The following is a 19602-nucleotide window of genomic DNA, read 5'->3' as shown; positions in this document are numbered from 1 at the left end:
ACGATCAGAGACGCCGCCAAACCCGTAGGCACGAGTACGAAACCCGCCACAACCTCCTTCAGGGCGAGACGGGTTTCAGCTGAGAGGAGGCGATCAGTTCCCCCCTCCCGCCCCTCTCTGTGTACAGTAGAGCCTCCTGTCCTGACTGGAGGAGCTCACCCAGCTGTGTCTGGAGAGAAGCCAGGGTATCAGCTTGTTCCCCCCTCCCACCCCTCTCTGTGTACAGTAGAGCCTCCTGTCCTGACTGGAAGAGCTCACCCAGCTGTGTCTGGAGAGAAGCCAGGGTATCAGCTTGTTCCCCCCTCCCACCCCTCTCTGTGTACAGCACAGCTGGCATGTGGTGAGTGTAGTGGTGCATCATCCAGGTGGGGATCCCCATGACCTGTAAAGCAGTTTGAGTGAAGAGTCCAGAAAAGAGCTATAGAAGTGTAAGTATTATTATTATTTTATTATGAACAGCAGTGACAGGGTGACGCTGCTGTCTGTGTCCGTGTTGTGTTAAATTAACTGTGAGGCAAGAGTGTGAACTGACTGAGTTTATTGTCAATATTATAATGTTTAACAGAGCTGGGGAGCCAGCTTGGATCGGACCTGGCCCAGTGATACCAGACTGGCGGTGTCTGTGGAAACTGGGAACACCTGCACAGCCCCAGGAGCAGCAGTGTCTCCTCGGATCTCAAAGACCAGTGCTGATCGATCGACATGAACAGGAACACCACTGAACTACCACACTGCCTTTCACAGAAGCAGGAAACAGACGTCAGTGTGTATCTCAGTTGAGATCACACTGTTTATCTCACACCTCACTTATCACTTGTCAAGATTAATGGATCCTTTGGAACAGCACAGACCTGACAAATGTGTTCCAGGCCTGCAGATCCACATTCTCCAGCTTGATATATGAACACCTATCAGGACAGATTCCTCCTGCCTGCCGCTGAGCACTCAGACGTCAGAAGAAACCTTGAACAAGAGAGAAGCTTCTAGAGCTAGGCAGCTTGTTCCCCCCTCCCACTCCTCTCTGTGTAAAGTAGAGCCTGCTGTCCTGAGTGGAGGAGCTCATCCAGCTGTGTCTGGAGAGAAGCCAGTTGTGTTACAGGACAGTATACTGTAGCAGTGTATCATATGTTGTGTTACAGGACAGTGTACTGTAGCAGTGTATACTGCGTTGTGTTACAGTACACTATAGCAGTGTATACTATTCTAGTAGTGTATCCTAGACTGTAAACATTCCCCCCCTGGTCTTTACCCATCATGGCCTAATAACCCCCCTCTCTGAACTGGCTCCATCCCTCTGCTCTCCTCCCCACTGAGAGCTGGTGTGTGGGGAGAGGACTGGAGCATCACCCAGGTGGGGCTGCACACTGGTGGCGGTAGTGGGATCCCCATGACATGTAAAGAGCTGCACACTGGTGGCGGTAGTGGGATCCCCAGGACCTGTAAAGAGCTCTGAGTGGAGAGTCCAGAAAAGAGCTATAGAAGTGTAAGTATTATTATTATTTTATTATTATTATTATTATTATTATTATTATTATTATGAACGGCAGTGACAGGGTGATGCTGCTGTCCAAGTCTGTGTTGCGTTAAATTACCTGTGATGCAAAGAGAAGAAACTTCAAGGCCATTTGTTCTGAGCAACTTTATTCAGATACTGGACATGTAGAAAACAGTAGCTTCACCTGAGGAGTGACAACAGCCCGAGCACGACAGAGAACCAATTATATATTATATATATCTCTCAGCCGGGTCTGTCTTCAAAATACAATAACAATGAGAAGCTTTGTTCTATATAGCGCCTTTACAAGTGGTTTCTCAAAGCACTTTCACAGAACCCCCCCCCCCCCAAAAAAAAACAAAACAAAACACAGGCTTGATTTCTTGATTTTAGAAGGATGTTAAATAGTTAAATAGATGGAAGTTAAAGAGAAGCGCTTCTAAAAAATGAAAGTTTTGCATGAAAATATTCCAGCTCTCCCGCAGTTCACACTCACTCTCACCTCAGGCAGGGGATACAACACAGACTCGCGACACAGAGCCCAGAGTCAGGACACAACAGACTCAGGACAGCACAGACTCCGGACAGGGCGCTGAAGAGTCCAGTCTTGGGTCAGGCGAAGACCCTCAGAGGAAACAGCCCCTCCGTCAGGCTGACCAGCAGCACAGCGGGGGCGACGGTGACCACCCAGAACACCGCGCTGGAGACGGGGTGGAGGAGGGGCGCTGCTCCGGACTTTGTCGTTGAGCTGGTGGGGTTGATCACCTGCTTCACTGTGAGAGAGAGAGAAGGTTCCTGGTGAGCTCTCTGAGCGAACACAGATCTCTACTGCACACACAGCTGCTGATTCAGTCTCTCGGAATAATAATAATACATGTCTATAGCTCTAATTAATAATAATACACTTCTATTGCTCATTTCTGGACACTCCTCTCAGAGCTCTTTACAGGTCATGGGGATCCCACTACCCCCACACAGAGCTCTTCACAGGTCATAGGGATCCCACTACCACCACCAGTGTGCAGCCCCACCTGGATGATGCTCCAGTCCTCTCCCCACACACCAGCTCTCAGTGGGGAGGAGAGCAGAGGGATGGAGCCAGTTCAGAGAGGGGGGTTATTAGGAGGCCATGATGGGTAAAGACCAGGGGGGTAATTTGGCCAGAACACTGGGGTAACACCCCTACTCTTCTCGAGAGACACCCTGGGATTGTTAATGACCACAGAGAGTCAGGACCTCGGTTTGACATCTCATCCGCAGGACGGTGCCTGTTTACAGTCCAGTGTCCCCATCACTATACTGGGGCATCAGGACCCACACAGACCGCAGGGTGAGAGCGCCCCCTGCCCCCAGCAGAAGCCTCAGTGTTTTCCCAGGAGTCTCCCCTCCAGGTACTGGCCAGGCTCACCCGTGCTGGGCTCCAGTAGGGTGGCCAGCTGGGAGCTGCAGGGTGATATTGCTGCTGGTTTCTAAAAGAACTCGTTCCTCACTCTCAGAGAAACGCTGCCTCTTCCCTCTGTCAGTGGAGCTCTACCTCTCTAACAACAGCTGGACACCTGGGCTGACAAGGAGCTGTGTCCTCCTGGCCTGTCCAGGGACTCGTCCCTCCCTGAGTCTCTCCTCAGTGCTGAGGCTCCGAGCTGGAGAGCAGGGCAGGGCCGGAGCTCGCTGTGATACTGGGGCAGCTCTTCCTGCCCAATGAGAGAACTGCCCCCACTTTAACAAGCCCCCCCCAGACCTGATGATGTGAGCTGAGGCCTGGGGCTCCAGGGGGAGGGAACAGACAGTCCTACAGGACGTCCTACAAGACCCCCAGTGCAGGGGAGTTGGCTCTCCAGGCACAGAGCCGAACTCACACCCAGGGACTTACGGTTCACGCTGATGGTGGTGGTGTTCACAGGCAGAGTCACGTCACCGTTCTGCACAGCTTTCTTGAGGACCTGAGTGATCTCAGCATTAGAGGGAATGGTGGACGTGTTTGTGAAGGTCATCTCTCCACTTTGAACAACTGATCCTGGCCTGCAGGGAGAGACGAATACAGACAATTCCAGACAGAGAGAGAGGGGTTAATACAGACACACTGACTGGACACTCCAGTACATGAACACTGCACTGAGAGAGAGAGGGGGGTTCATACAGACACACTGACTGGACACTCCAGTACATGAACACTGCACTGAGAGAGAGAGGGGTTCATACAGACACACTGACTGGACACTCCAGTACATGAACACTGCACTGAGAGAGAGGGGGGTTCATACAGACACACTGACTGGACACTCCAGTACATGAACACTGCACTGAGAGAGAGAGGGGTTCATACAGACACACTGACTGGACACTGAGGAAATTCATGCAAGAAATGTGTAACAAAACTCACCAAAATCTTTTGACTTTGTACCCTCTGAAAGAGGTTGGATATCTTTTCAGGTATGTAGCATTAAACTGCAAGTAGAAAAGGTGACTCCATCACACATGTTATCAGGAACAACAGTTCAGAGCAGAGACAGTGGGATTTCAATAAGTTTTGTTTTTAACCTCCTGCCCTCGGAGACACACTCTGTATCGCCCCCTGGTGGGCTGGTGAGGTACGGTCCTGCGGTCCTGTCATGTGACTGTGTCTGTGTGCAGTAGCTCCCCCTGGTGGGCTGGTGAGGTACATACAGTCCTGCAGTCCTGTCATGTGACTGTCTGTGTGCAGGAGCTCCCCCTGCTGGGTGGAAGAGGTATTGTGACTCTTTCCTGCACAACAGCTACTCTAGACTCTTCTTCTGTCCTGAAAAGCGAAGGACCAGTCGTCTGTCAAACAGACCCACCTGTTTCTCCACATTCGCCGACAGGTTTTGGAACCCTGCGGAGCTGCTGTTCGAGAGATCGTTTGTGAAGTTCTGGTTCAGGCTGCAGTTCAGCTCCATCAGGATGACGGCCGTCACTGGGACAGGAGCCCCTGTGGTGGTTGAAGTTACAGCTGTTGTGTTGGACGCAGAGGTCATAGTTGTGTTGGACGCTGGGGTCGCAGTTGTGTTGGACGCTGGGGTGGCGGTTGGGCTGGACGCTGGGGCAGCTGTTGTACAGATTACACCAGTGTGAGAGAGTGCGCACTCTCACAGATCACACCAGTGTGAGAGAGTGCGCACTCTCACAGATTACACCAGTGTGAGGGAGTGTGCTCTCTCACAGATTACACCAGTGTGAGAGAGTGCGCACTCTCACAGATTACACCAGTGTGAGGGAGTGTGCTCTCTCACAGATTACACCAGTGTGAGAGAGTGCACACTCTCACAGATTAAACCAGTGTGAGAAGTGTGCTCTCTCACAGATTACACCAGAAGTGAACAGACAGTCCTACAGGACATCCTATGGGACCCCCCCAGTGCAGGCTGGTTCTTCTCCAGGCACAGAGCTTTACTCGCACACAGGGACTTACGGTTCACGCTGAGGCTCCGAGCTGGAGAGCAGGGCAGGGCCGGAGCTCGCTGTGATACTGGGGCAGCTCTTCCTGCCCAATGAGAGAACTGCCCCCACTTTAACAAGCCCCCCCCAGACCTGATGATGTGAGCTGAGGCCTGGGGCTCCAGGGGGAGGGAACAGACAGTCCTACAGGACGTCCTACAAGACCCCCAGTGCAGGGGAGTTGGCTCTCCAGGCACAGAGCCGAACTCACACCCAGGGACTTACGGTTCACGCTGATGGTGGTGGTGTTCACAGGCAGAGTCACGTCACCGTTCTGCACAGCTGTCTTGAGGACCTGAGCGATTTCAGCATTAGAGGGAATGGTGGACGTGTTTGAGAAGGTCAGCTCTCCACTTTGAACAACTGATCCTGGCCTGCAGGGAGAGAGGAATACAGACAATTCCAGACAGAGAGAGAGGGGTTAATACAGACACACTGACTGGACACTCCAGTACATGAACACTGCACTGAGAGAGAGAGGGGTTCATACAGACACACTGACTGGACACTCCAGTACATGAACACTGCACTGAGAGAGAGGGGGATTCACACAGACACACTGACTGGACACTCCAGTACATTAACACTGCACTGAGAGAGAGGGGGGTTCATACAGACACACTGACTGGACACTCCAGTACATGAACACTGCACTGAGAGAGGGGGGTTCATACAGACACACTGACTGGACACTCCAGTACATGAACACTGCACTGAGAGAGAGGGGGGTTCATACAGACACACTGACTGGACACTCCAGTACATGAACACTGCACTGAGAGAGAGGGGTTCATACAGACACACTGACTGGACACTCCAGTACATGAACACTGCACTGAGAGAGAGGGGGGTTCATACAGACACACTGACTGGACACTCCAGTACATGAACACTGCACTGAGAGAGAGGGGGGTTCATACAGACACACTGACTGGACACTCCAGTACATGAACACTGCACTGAGAGAGAGGGGTTCATACAGACACACTGACTGGACACTCCAGTACATGAACACTGCACTGAGAGAGAGGGGGGTTCATACAGACACACTGACTGGACACTCCAGGACATTAACACTGCACTGAGAGAGAGAGGGGTTCACACAGACACACTGACTGGACACTCCAGTACATGAACACTGCACTGAGAGAGAGAGGGGTTCATACAGACACACTGACTGGACACTCCAGTACATGAACACTGCACTGAGAGAGAGGGGGGTTCATACAGACACACTGACTGGACACTCCAGTACATTAACACTGCACTGAGAGAGAGAGGGGTTCATACAGACACACTGACTGGACACTGAGAAAATTAATGCAAGAAATGTGCAACAAAACTCACCAAAATCTTTTGACTTTGTACCCCCTGAAGGAGGTTGGATATTTTTTCAGGTATGTAGCATTAAACTGCAAATAGAAAAGGTGACTCCATCACACATGTTATCAGGAACAACAGTTCAGAGCAGAGACAGTGGGATTTCAATAAGTTTTGTTTTTAACCTCCTGCCCTCGGAGACACACTCTGTATCGCCCCCTGGTGGGCTGGTGAGGTACGGTCCTGCGGTCCTGTCATGTGACTGTGTCTGTGTGCAGGAGCTCCCTCTGGTGGGCTGGTGAGGTACAGTCCTGCAGTGCTGTCATGTGACTGTGTCTGTGTGCAGGAGCTCCCCCTGGTGGGCTGGTGAGGTACAGCCTGTGGTCCTGTCATGTGACTGTGTCTGTGTGCAGGAGCTCCCCCTGGTGGGCTGGTGAGGTACAGTCCTGTCATGTGACTGTGTCTGTGTGCAGGAGCTCCCCCTGGTGGGCTGGTGAGGTACAGTCCTGTCATGTGACTGTGTCTGTGTGCAGGAGCTCCCCCTGGTGGGCTGGTGAGGTACAGTCCTGTCATGTGACTGTGTCTGTGTGCAGGAGCTCCCCCTGCTGGGTGGAAGAGGTATTGTGACTCTTTCCTGCACAACAGCTACTCTAGACTCTTCTTCTGTCCTGACAAGCGAAGGACCAGTCGTCTGTCAAACAGACCCACCTGTTTCTCCACATTCGCCGACAGGTTTTGGAACCCTGCGGAGCTGCTGTTCGAGAGATCGTTTGTGAAGTTCTGGTTCAGGCTGCAGTTCAGCTCCATCAGGATGACGGCCGTCACTGGGACAGGAGCCCCTGTGGTGGTTGAAGTTACAGCTGTTGTGTTGGACGCTGGGGTCGCGGTTGTGTTGGACACTGGGGTCGCAGTTGTGTTGGATGCTGGGGTCATTGTTGTGCTGGACGCTGAGGTCACGGTTGTGTTGGACGCTGGGGTCGCGGTTGCGCTGGACGCTGGGGTCGCGGTTGCGCTGGACGCTGGGGCAGCTGTTGTACAGATTACACCAGTGTGAGAGAGTGCGCACTCTCACAGATCACACCAGTGTGAGAGAGTGCGCACTCTCACAGATCACACCAGTGTGAGAGAGTGCGCACTCTCACAGATCACACCAGTGTGAGAGAGTGCGCACTCTCACAGATTAAACCAGTGTGAGAAGTGTGCTCTCTCACAGATTACGCCAGTGTGAGAGAGTGCGCACTCTCAGAGATGTTAAACTAGTGTGAGAATGTGCACTCTCAGAGAGATTACACCAGTGTGAGAGTGTGCTCTCTCACAGATTAAACCAGTGTGAGAGAGTGTGCACAGTCACAGATTACACCAGTGTGAGAGAGTGTGCACTCTCACAGATTACACCAGTGTGAGAGAGTGTGTTGTTGTTGTAGCTAATGTTGCTGCAGTCGAACCTGTTGCTGTTGAAGAGGTAGGAGCTGCTGTTGAAGCTGTTGAAGACCCTGCAGTGGAACCTGTTGCTGTTGAAGAGGTAGGAGCTGCTGTTGAAGCTGTTGAAGACCCTGCAGTGGAACCTGTTGCTGTTGCTGCAGTGGAACTTGTTGCTGTTGCCGCAGTGGAACCTGTTACTGTTGCTGTTGTAGACGTATCTGTTCCTCCTGTCTGTTCTGGGGCGGCTGCTGTGGGGGCAGAGAACAGCTCTGATCTGTTTCTTTACCCTCGACAGGGGCAAATGGTTGGACAGGTTGCAAACGAGAGGGGTCTTTCCTGAGACGCGAGAACAAAGCACAGCTCAACAGAGGCAGGACTGAACTTCTGATCGGTTTCTAATCAGAAGCAGGGCAGAACTCTGCCTGCCCCACAGGTGTGTCAGACTTCCCTACGGGCTCTCAGAGCAGTGGAGACCTCTAGTCTCTGCTGCAGAGTTTGATCGCTGCTCTGCTCTAAATGGGGCTGGCACACGACTGATCACAGCGTCATCACTGCGAGAGAGATACTCACTGGCGAGCAGGAGAATCAGGACCGATCCTACAATCGTCCTCATGGTGGCGACCTGCAAGAGATTCAGACACCACTGTCTCTGTTAGAAATATGTTATTATTATAATACAGTCCAGACAAAACCGTCTCTGTTAGAAATATATTATTATAATATTGTTCAGACAGAACTGTCTCTGTTAGACATATATTATAATAATACAGTCCAGACTCATCACTGTTAGGAATATATTTTTATCATACAGTCCAGACAGACTTATCACTGTTAGAAATATATTATTATAACAGTCCAGACAAACATTATCATATTGTTCAGAGTCAGTCTCTCTTTTAACATGTTGTATTACTACAGACGTGTCTCTATTATAAATATATTATTGTATTATAGTCCAGAAATATCATATTATAATATATGATATTATATATTATAATATAAAACAGTCCAGACACACTCATCTGTGTAAGAACTATTTTATTAAAACACTCATCTGTTATAAATTTATTAGTCTGCAGTTCAGACAGAAACATCTCTGTTCTATATTACAAAGTTCATGCAAATTTATCTAATTAATTTCTTATTATTATTTTTCAGATGGATTAATCTCTTTCATGTATAATTTTCATTCACACAGACTAAGCAGTGTTATTATAAGTGTCTAGTTCAGTCTTTGCTATTGTTTTGTAGTTAGTCGTAGTTCGTAGAGCGCGGATAAACAGATCGGGATGATTTTTCATATTTAGTATTGCTGCTTTAGTATCGTTTAACAAAAAACAATTCGAAGATTATCTCCCAAATTAATCATCCCCAAAGCAGCGCAAAAGACTGACGTTACAGCCGATTAAAAAGTCGGGAAAATGAAGATTTCAGGAAGCAGCTGAGAGCCAGTCACCCGTGTGGAAAATAAATGCGTTTTTATTACTTGATTACATGTTATTTATGTTATGTTATTACACGTTACTGTTATTGCTATTGTGTTACTGTCTATTAACTTATCTTCTGTCCTATTTATATACTGCACCTGAGTGACTAATGAGAAACACTTTTCATTATACGATGCACCTGTGTAAGTATAATGATAATAAAGTTGAATTGAATGTGCTGGGAAATAAATTCAGTCAAATACATTTAGCAGTGGAGTCGTGAAAATGGACAGACGCTGGACCAGTTAGATAGACACCAGCCCCTCTAAAGAAGAAGGTTTTGACTGCTCGTGGTACGATGCACATACGATAAAACAATAAAGAAAGCGTTTAACCGCGATTTAATTAGCGGCTCCGTCACCGACCCGCACAAAGGACAGAAACAGGGACGGACTCCAAGACAAGATGGCGGACCCCCGCCCGGACTACATTCCCCGAAAGCCAGCGGGCGCGGCGGAAGACGCCCTCTCCGCCTTTCCGCTTTCCCCTGTCACCTGACCGTATGGCGCAAGGCGATTGGTCAGAAGGAAGTTTAAAAACTAGGAAGCGAGAGGCTGCTGGTTTGGTTCGGTTTCTAGGGTGTGGTGTGCCAGAGTGCGTCAGTCAAGTCGTGTTTTTTGGCTCAGCTGCGTGGGGGCCCGCCCTGTGACTGCGCCTCGGGCGGTTTCTCTTGCCATGATATTTGCAAGTATGAAAATCCGCCCTGAAGTCACGCCAGGGAGCTACTGAGCAGTGACACGCCGTTCAGGTGGTATCAGGAGAAACTGCTGCGCCTTAATGACTCAAAACAGGAGCCACTGCAGTACACAGAGAGGGGTGGGAGAGGGGAACAAGCCGATACCCTGGCTTCTCTCCAGACACAGCTGGTCTGATCAGCTGCTGAAGAGGCTTGTAAGGTCACAGCTTAATGAAGGGAGACCGTTTCGGAAGGAGTAGGCTGAGAACTAGTCCTACCCCACTGCTCGGAATGTTTCCCTGTCAGTAGAGCCAGAAAGGTGCGCCAGGCTCTCCAGACAGGTCCCGGGACTGTCCAGGAGGCGGGGCTCGTCAACACGAGCTGGGATCCAAACGAGCTTCAGCACGACCGTACGTCAGGTGACCAGACTCCCTACGGCATGTGCTCTGTGCAGTTTCTGTCCGTGGGCAAACCTGTTCTGACTCTGAGGCAGGTCGGCGGGTTCGAGTGGGGGTGGGAACGGGACTGACGCACGAGCGTCGCCCAGGGACGGAGAGTAGTTTCGCCCGCGGGCATTCGGGCATTGGGCTCCTCTGCTGCCCGGCAAAGAATGACTGTGCTCCTCCGCTGTAGGGTATTCTAATCCACAGTGGGGAAGCTGGCCTTGGCTATATAGTGCTTTTTTGGACTCTCCACTCAGGGCTCTTTACAGGTCCTGGGGATCCCACTACCGCCACCAGTGTGCAGCCCCACCTGGATGATGCTCCAGTCCTCTCCCCACATACCAGCTCTCAGTGGGGAGGAGAGCAGAGGGATGAAGCCAGTTCAGAGAGGGGGGTTATTAGGCCATGATGGATAAAGACCAGGGGGGTAATTTGGCCAGGACACCGGGGTTACACCCCTACTCTTCTCGAGAGACACCCTGGGATTGTTAATGACCACAGAGAGTCAGGACCTCGGTTTGACGTCTCATCCGAAGGACGGCGTCTTTTTACAGTCCAGTGTACACTACTAGAATAGTATACACGACTATAGTGTCATGTAACACAACGCAGTATACACTGCTACAGTATACCAAACTATCATGCTGCAGTAAACTACAGTATACTGTACTGGAGCACACTGCAGTAAACTACAGTATACCATCCTATAGCACACTGCAGTAAATGACAGTATACTGTACTGGAGCACACTGCAGTAAACTACACTATACTGTCCTGTCTCACGCTGCAGAAAATGACAGTATACTGTACTGGAGCACACTGCAGTAAACTACAGTATACTGTGCTGTTTCACCCTGCAGTAAACTACAGTATACTGTGCTGGAGCACACTGCAGTAAACTACAGTATATCGTACTGTATCACGCTGCAGTAAACTACAGTATACTGTGCTGTTTCACCCTGAGCAGACACAGAGAGTGTGGGGTCTCTGTCCTCCTGTGTCTCTCTCTCTCAGCTCCCAGCTGGGAGTTCACAGGTCTGGACTCACCTGGGGCAGCAGGAGTCCTGCGAGTTCTGGTCCGGTCCGGTCCAGCTGGAGGTGTCCTGTTATTCCAGAGGGCTGATCCACCTGCACTGTCTCACCTGTGATCTGTCTCTGTCTGGTCCTGCGTCTCCCGGCTCTTATAACCTGGGTACGGACCGGACCCACAGCCCTCGAGAGTCACGCCCTCAGAGCAGCTGGAGCACACAGCTATGTTGTTTGGTGACAATCCTGGGACAGCGCTGGATTCCTCCTGGGACATTTCTGGATTTTCAGGTTCAGCAAGAAGCAGGAGAGCATGACTGAGACAACACCCCTCCTTCCTCAACACTAGAGCTATACACTGCTGTAGCCCAGTACACCTGTACACACACACAACTGTACCCCCCTACACCTGTACACACACACACTACTGTACCCCACTACACCTATACACACATTGTACAGAAATATGTACAGTGGTGGCTATATGTACACATCCAGTAGCTCTAGAGCAGGAGACCACATCACTCCTGTCCTGGAGTCCCTGCCCTGGCTGCCAGTCAGGTGTCAGAATCCTCCTGCTCTGCGTGGCTCAGCCCCGTCTGAGTCACTGTCGCCCTGCTCCCCCCCCTCCCAGCCTCCCTTCCTCTGACTCTGGGCTCCTGTCTGTCGACACTCTGGGGGTGACAGGGCCTTCTCCTCCTGCTGGAACTGTCGGAGAGAGTCTCCTGCCCATCCCGACTCCAGCCCTTCCTCTGACTCTGGGCTCCTGTCTGTGGACACTCTGGGGGTGACAGGGCCTTCTCCTCCTGCTGGAACTGTCGGAGAGAGTCTCCTGCCCATCCCGACTCCAGCCCTTCCTCTGACTCTGGGCTCCTGTCTGTCGACACTCTGGGGGTGACAGGGCCTTCTCCTCCTGCTGGAACTGTCGGAGAGAGTCTCCTGCCCATCCCGACTCCAGCCCTTCCTCTGACTCTGGGCTCCTGTCTGTCGACACTCTGGGGGTGACAGGGCCTTCTCCTCCTGCTGGAACTGTCGGAGAGAGTCTCCTGCCCATCCCGACTCCAGCCCTTCCTCTGACTCTGGGCTCCTGTCTGTCGACACTCTGGGGGTGACAGGGCCTTCTCCTCCTGCTGGAACTGTCGGAGAGAGTCTCCTGCCCATCCCGACTCCAGCCCTTCCTCTGACTCTGGGCTCCTGTCTGTCGACACTCTGGGGGTGACAGGGCCTTCTCCTCCTGCTGGAACTGTCGGAGAGAGTCTCCTGCCCATCCCGACTCCAGCCCTTCCTCTGCAGGAGGGCTGGTGTTGAATCATCTCTATCCATTGTTGTGAAACCACTCTGGAAGGCGCTACCTGAAAATAAAGTTTTTATTTATTTAAGTTATTTATTTATTAAATAAAGTGTTATTATGTCTTGGAGCTGTTCGGTGCGATGCAAGGTGAAATACGCTGTGAGATGTGAACACACACACACTAACCCTAACACACATGTGAACACACAGACACACACACACACGCTAACCCTGACACACATGTGAACACACATACTAACCCTAACACACACGTGAACACACACACACACACACTAACCCTAACACACATGTGAACACACACACACACACACTAACCCTGACACACACACACACACTAACCCTAACCCACTTGGCGAAAGAGCCTTTGTTTACGATCCGAGAGCCACTGAAAGTGTTCGAACGCGGAAGAACCGTTCCAGTAAATTAACACCTGAGCCAGACTCTGGCAGGAGTCAGCGGGTCTGAGGTCGGGCCATCAGGCTGTCGGAAGGCTTTGGTGATGCGTGTGCGATGTAGAACCAGGAAGGGACGGAAAATCACAAGGCAGGGGCAGAAACAACAGGACCAGACCGTTCCCCCCTCCCGCCCCTCTCTGTGTACAGCAGAGCCTCCTGTCCTGACTGGAGGAGCTCGTCCAGCTGTGTCTGGAGAGAAGTCAGGGTATCAGGGTAGTTCCCTGGTGCTATGACCTGTAACAGGACCCAGAGGAGTGCTGTGCTCGGAATCTCCCTGGCCCTTCCCTGTGCCTGTGTATTCACAGACCTGGGCAGACAGGTTTGGCGAGCTGAGAAAGAATTTCGCCACAAACACACAGATCATGTTACTGAAACACACAGAAGACTTGTCCCTCGTCAGGCATCTAGACCCGAGAGCAGCCCCCAGCGAACACGCGTGACCCCATCTCTCTGAGTCTGGGGGAACGGGGGCACAGAGTTCAGTGCCCACTGTCTGTGTGGAGTCTGCATGTTTTCCTGCATCTGTTTACAGGCTTGCTGGGGGGTTAATTGGCTCCTGGAAAAATTGGCCCTGTGTGTGTGTGTGTGTGTGTGTGTGTGTGTGTGTGTGTGTGTGTGTGTGTGTGTGTGTGTGTGTGTGTGTGTGTGTGTGTTCACATCTCATGGCCTATGTCGTCTTGCATGGCACCAAACAGCTCCAAGACATAATAACACTTTATTTAATAAATAAAATAACCTTATTTTCATGTAGTGCCTTCCAGAATGGCTTCACAACAACGGACAGAGCCGGTTCAACACTGCAGAGGAAGGGCTGGAGTTGGGATGGGCAGGAGACTCTCTCCGATAGTTCCAGCAGGAGGAGAAGGCCCTGTCACCCCCAGAGTGTCGACAGACAGGAGCCCAGAGTCAGAGGAAGGGGTGGAGTCTGGATGGGCAGGAGACTCTCTCCGACAGTTCCAGCAGGAGGAGAAGGGCCCTGTCACCCCCAGAGTGTCGACAGACAGGAGCCCAGAGTCAGAGGAAGGGCTGGAGTCGGGATGGGCAGGAGACTCTCTCCGACAGTTCCAGCAGGAGGAGAAGGCCCTGTCACCCCCAGAGTGTCGACAGACAGGAGCCCAGAGTCAGAGGAAGGGCTGGAGTCGGGATGGGCAGGAGACTCTCTCCGACAGTTCCAGCAGGAGGTGAAGGCCCTGTCACCCCCAGAGTGTCGACAGACAGGAGCCCAGACTCAGAGGAAGGGCTGGAGTCGGGATGGGCAGGAGACTCTCTCCGACAGTTCCAGCAGGAGGAGAAGGCCCTGTCACCCCCAGAGTGTCGACAGACAGGAGCCCAGACTCAGAGGAAGGGCTGGAGTCGGGATGGGCAGGAGACTCTCTCCGACAGTTCCAGCAGGAGGTGAAGGCCCTGTCACCCCCAGAGTGTCGACAGACAGGAGCCCAGACTCAGAGGAAGGGCTGGAGTCGGGATGGGCAGGAGACTCTCTCCGACAGTTCCAGCAGGAGGAGAAGGCCCTGTCACCCCCAGAGTGTCAACAGACAGGAGCCCAGAGTCAGAGGAAGGGCTGGAGTCTGGATGGGCAGGAGACTCTCTCCGACAGTTCCAGCAGGAGGAGAAGGCCCTGTCACCCCCAGAGTGTCGACAGACAGGAGCCCAGAGTCAGAGGAAGGGCTGGAGTCGGGATGGGCAGGAGACTCTCTCCGACAGTTCCAGCAGGAGGAGAAGGCCCTGTCACCCCCAGAGTGTCGACAGACAGGAGCCCAGAGTCAGAGGAAGGGCTGGAGTGGGGATGGGCAGGAGACTCTCTCCGACAGTTCCAGCAGGAGGAGAAGGCCCTGTCACCCCCAGAGTGTCGCCAGGAGCCCAGAGTCAGAGGAAGGGCTGGAGTCGGGATGGGCAGGAGACTCTCTCCGACAGTTCCAGCAGGAGGAGAAGGCCCTGTCACCCCCAGAGTGTCGACAGACAGGAGCCCAGAGTCAGAGGAAGGGCTGGAGTCGGGATGGGCAGGAGACTCTCTCCGACAGTTCCAGCAGGAGGAGAAGGCCCTGTCACCCCCAGAGTGTTGACAGACAGGATCCCAGAGTCAGAGGAAGGGAGGCTGGGAGGGGGGGAGCAGGGCGACAGTGACTCAGACTGGGCTGGAGGGCCGAGCCACGCAGAGCAGGAGGATTCTGACACCTGACTGGCAGCCAGGGCAGGGACTCCATGACAGGAGTGATGTGGTCTCCTGCACTGGAGCTGGTGTGGATTCTGGACGGACTGGAGTTTGCTCAGGGTGGGTTTGGAAACCCCACCCAGGAGGGTGTCAGGGGGTGGTCCAGCTTTTCAGCCACAGGATGTGGTCGGGCGACGTTCCTGAGCTGGAAGAGTGAGGGTCTGCCAGCGTGTTGCTCGTGAGGGTCAGATGTCAATTACTGAATATCTTTACATCACACAAAACAGCTCATTCATGTCTCACCAAGCATTTCGGTGCCATCTCACTGAATCTCTGAAAACTTCATTGATCCTGCGGGATACAGACAGCGCTGACACATGGACACGGGCTCCCACCCAGAAACCACCAGGGCTCTACACAAAGAGGGGCAGGTGTCTGGAACAGGCTCGGCCGGCGGGGGGATTTTCGCACGTGGTGCCAGAGCCCTGAGCTGCAGCCTGGCAAGAGCCCCCCCCCCCCCACAGCGCCGAACCGGACGAGCGCAACGGCAGGGGCGTGGAGGCCGGAGGTCAAGCTCCGTCGCGGGTCCACGTCAGGAATCACGAGCCGCAGAGCAGCAATTACTGCAGGGAGTTTCCTGGTTGCACAAGCGTCCCCTGTGCTGACGTGGATCGATCAATCATTAATCGGTCTTCACAGTTCAGTCATTCCTCACGTAGTTCTGCCCGGGCTGGAGCAGCGATAAGAAACCTCAGTCAGCTCACAGCGGCCGAGGGGAATTCAGACTCCCCTGAGGGGACTGAGAATTCAGCAGCTGAGTATTAATGTCACAGGAGTGTGTAGTTGTTGTGTGTGTGTAGTTGTTGTACTTGGAAGGGGGCAGTGGCTGTGGGAGGTGGAGTTGTTGTAGATGAGACTGTAGTTGTTGTGGTGGGAGGTGTAGTTGTTGTAGATGAGACTGTAGTTGTTGTAGATGAGACTGTAGTTGTTGTGGTGGGAGGTGTAGTTGCTGTGGTGGGAGTTGTAGTTGTTGTAGATGAGAGTGTAGTTGTTGTGGTGGGAGGTGGAGTTGTTGTAGATGAGACTGTAGTTGTTGTGGTGGGAGGTGTAGTTGTTGTAGATGAGACTGTAGTTGTTGTAGATGAGAGTGTAGTTGTTGTAGATGAGAGTGTAGTTGTTGTGGTGGGAGGTGTAGTTGGTGTAGATGAGACTGTAGTTGTTGTAGATGAGACTGTAGTTGTTGTAGATGAGAGTGTAGTTGTTGTGGTGGGAGGTGTAGTTGGTGTAGATGAGACTGTAGTTGTTGTAGATGAGACTGTAGTTGTTGTAGATGAGAGTGTAGTTGTTGTGGTGGGAGGTGTAGTTGTTGTAGATGAGACTGTAGTTGTTGTAGATGAGAGTGTAGTTGTTGTAGATGAGACTGTAGTTGTTGTGGTGGGAGGTGTAGTTGTTGTAGATGAGACTGTAGTTGTTGTAGATGAGAGTGTAGTTGTTGTAGATGAGAGTGTAGTTGTTGTGGTGGGAGGTGTAGTTGGTGTAGATGAGACTGTAGTTGTTGTAGATGAGACTGTAGTTGTTGTAGATGAGAGTGTAGTTGTTGTGGTGGGAGGTGTAGTTGTTGCCAGACCATTGTCTTTGTAGTCAAAGGTGCAGCGGTTGTAGCTCGAGGTCCTGGGGTTGTAGCTCGAGTGTCTGGGGTTGTAGCTCAAGGGTCTGGGGTTGTAGCTCGAGGTCCTGGGGTTGTAGCTCGAGTGTCTGGGGTTGTAGCTCAAGGGTCTGGGGTTGTAGCTCGAGTGTCTGGGGTTGTAGTTTGAGGTCCTGGGGTTGTAGCTCGAGGTCCTGGGGTTGTAGCTCGAGTGTCTGGGGTTGTAGTTTGAGGTCCTGGGGTTGTAGCTCGAGGTCCTGGGGTTGTAGCTCGAGGTCCTGGGGTTGTAGCTCGAGTGTCTGGGGTTGTAGCTCGAGGGTCTGGGGTTGTAGTTTGAGGTCCTGGGGTTGTAGCTCGAGGTCCTGGTGTTGTAGTTTGAGGTCCTGGGGTTGTAGCTCGAGGGTCTGGGGTTGTAGCTCGAGGTCCTGGGGTTGTAGCTTGAGTGTCTGGGGTTGTAGTTTGAGGTCCTGGGGTTGTAGCTCGAGTGTCTGGGGTTGTAGTTTGAGGTCCTGGGGTTGTAGCTCGAGGGTCTGGGGTTGTAGTTTGAGGTCCTGGGGTTGTAGCTCGAGTGTCTGGGGTTGTAGTTTGAGGTCCTGGGGTTGTAGCTCGAGGTCCTGGTGTTGTAGTTTGAGGTCCTGGGGTTGTAGCTCGAGGGTCTGGGGTTGTAGCTCGAGGTCCTGGGGTTGTAGCTCGAGTGTCTGGGGTTGTAGTTTGAGGTCCTGGGGTTGTAGCTCGAGTGTCTGGGGTTGTAGTTTGAGGTCCTGGGGTTGTAGCTCGAGGGTCTGGTGTTGTAGTTTGAGGTCCTGGGGTTGTAGCTCGAGGTCCTGGGGTTGTAGCTCGAGTGTCTGGGGTTGTAGTTTGAGGTCCTGGGGTTGTAGCTCGAGGTCCTGGGGTTGTAGCTCGAGGTCCTGGGGTTGTAGCTCGAGTGTCTGGGGTTGTAGTTTGAGGTCCTGGGGTTGTAGCTCGAAGTCCTGGGGTTGTAGTTTGAGGTCCTGGGGTTGTAGCTCGAGGTCCTGGGGTTGTAGTTTGAGGTCCTGGGGTTGTAGCTCGAGGTCCTGGGGTTGTAGCTCGAGTGTCTGGGGTTGTAGTTTGAGGTCCTGGGGTTGTAGCTCGAGGTCCTGGGGTTGTAGCTCGAGGGTCTGGGGTTGTAGTTTGAGGTCCTGGGGTTGTAGCTCGAGGGTCTGGGGTTGTAGCTCGAGGTCCTGGGGTTGTAGTTTGAGGTTCACCAGTTGTAGTTTGAGGTTCTGGGGTTGTAATAATAATAATAATTGCTTACACTTATATAGCGCTTTTTCTGGACACTCCACTCAAAGTGCTTTACAGGTAATGGGGACTCCCCTCCACCACCACCAATGTGCAGCCCCAACTGGATGATGCGACAGCAGCCATAGTGCGCCAAAAATCTCCCCACACACCAGCTCTCAGTGGGGAGGAGAGCAGAGTGAGGAGGCCATGATTGATAAAGGCCGATGGGGAAATCTGGCCAGGATGCCGGGGTTACACCCCTACTCTTTTCGAGAAACACCCTGGGATTTTTAATGACCAGGGTCATTTTGTAGTTTGAGGTTCACCCATTGTAGCTCGACGTTCAGCAGTTGTAGTCAGAGCTGTGTTTCCGGGTGTCTGAGCCGTCGCTGCTATTGTGTGTAAAGACTCTGTGTTTTTATTTCACCCTGACACTCACCTCTTCAGATATCATCTGTAGCTTTTTGAGCAAAGTCCTCTTTACAAGCCTCAGTGCCGACTGTGGTGGAGTCCCAGTGACACCTAGTGGCCAGATACGGCTATTGTTCTGCCCCAAGAACTTCTGTACATGTGGTGCCAGTCTGTAAGCCCTCCTGGTTCACTGCCAGTCAGGCACACTGGATATAGATGAACCTACTCAGGAGCAGCAGCATCAGTACAGATCTGGCCTCGGTTCTCACACTGGGAGCTCAGAGAGTTCAGAGAGGTTTGTCTGTATCGTGATTTATAATAATAATAATAATAATAATAATAATTGCTTACACTTATATAGCGCTTTTTCTGGACACTCCACTCAAAGCGCTTAGTGTGTATTATCCATTACCTAGAATATCCTTGTGTTGTGTTTGAGTTATGCTCTGTGGGGAAACTCAATTTTCCATTTCAGCACCCAAACACGTTCACTCACACACAGACACACACATACAAACACACTTACATCACAAACACACACATAGAAATACATACACTCACATCACACACTCTCACAAAGACACATACACTCACATCACAAACACATAGGAACAAGTAATAGGTTTATTCCATGCTGAAAAAAAGAGGAAAGAGAACACAACCTTTCGGCCGTGGACCCCTTTTCAGGTGTGGGTGTATACTATATATATACACACACACCTGGAGTCCAGACACTGTACACACACACACACACACACACACAAACACACCTGGAGTCCAGACACCGTATATATATACACACACACACACACACACACACACACACACACACCTGGAGTCCAGACACCGTATATATATACACACACACCCGGAGTCCAGACACTGTATATACACACACACACACCTGGAGTCCAGACACTGTGTATATACACACACACAGACACACCTGGAGTCCAGACACTGTATATATATATACACACACACACCTGGAGTCCAGACACTGTACACACACAGACACACACACACACACACCTGGAGTCCAGACACCGTATATACATAT

At 51.9% G+C, this 19602-nt stretch overlaps 1 protein-coding gene across 1 annotated transcript; it reads right to left on the bottom strand.

Moving 5' to 3' along the window:
- Nucleotides 1-1624: 1624 nt before the first annotated feature.
- Nucleotides 1625-11500, bottom strand: LOC148671981 (uncharacterized). Its single transcript, XM_088632779.1, has 10 exons — nt 11344-11500; nt 8261-8312; nt 7714-7938; nt 6977-7296; nt 6296-6360; nt 5174-5322; nt 4312-4559; nt 3876-3940; nt 3366-3514; nt 1625-2268 (listed from the first exon to the last, which is right to left on the bottom strand). The coding sequence occupies exons 2-10, from the start codon at nt 8301-8303 to the stop codon at nt 2108-2110; spliced, it is 1425 nt and encodes a 474-aa protein (XP_088488905.1). The 5' UTR covers nt 8304-8312; nt 11344-11500; the 3' UTR covers nt 1625-2107.
- Nucleotides 11501-19602: the final 8102 nt, after the last annotated feature.

Source organism: Lepisosteus platostomus, chromosome 5 (assembly GCF_059453375.1).
Source record: "Lepisosteus platostomus isolate fLepPlt1 chromosome 5, fLepPlt1.hap1, whole genome shotgun sequence".
NCBI lineage: Eukaryota > Metazoa > Chordata > Actinopteri > Semionotiformes > Lepisosteidae > Lepisosteus > Lepisosteus platostomus.
Note: the sequence above shows the minus strand (reverse complement) of the source record. Positions and strands in the feature narration are given on the sequence as shown.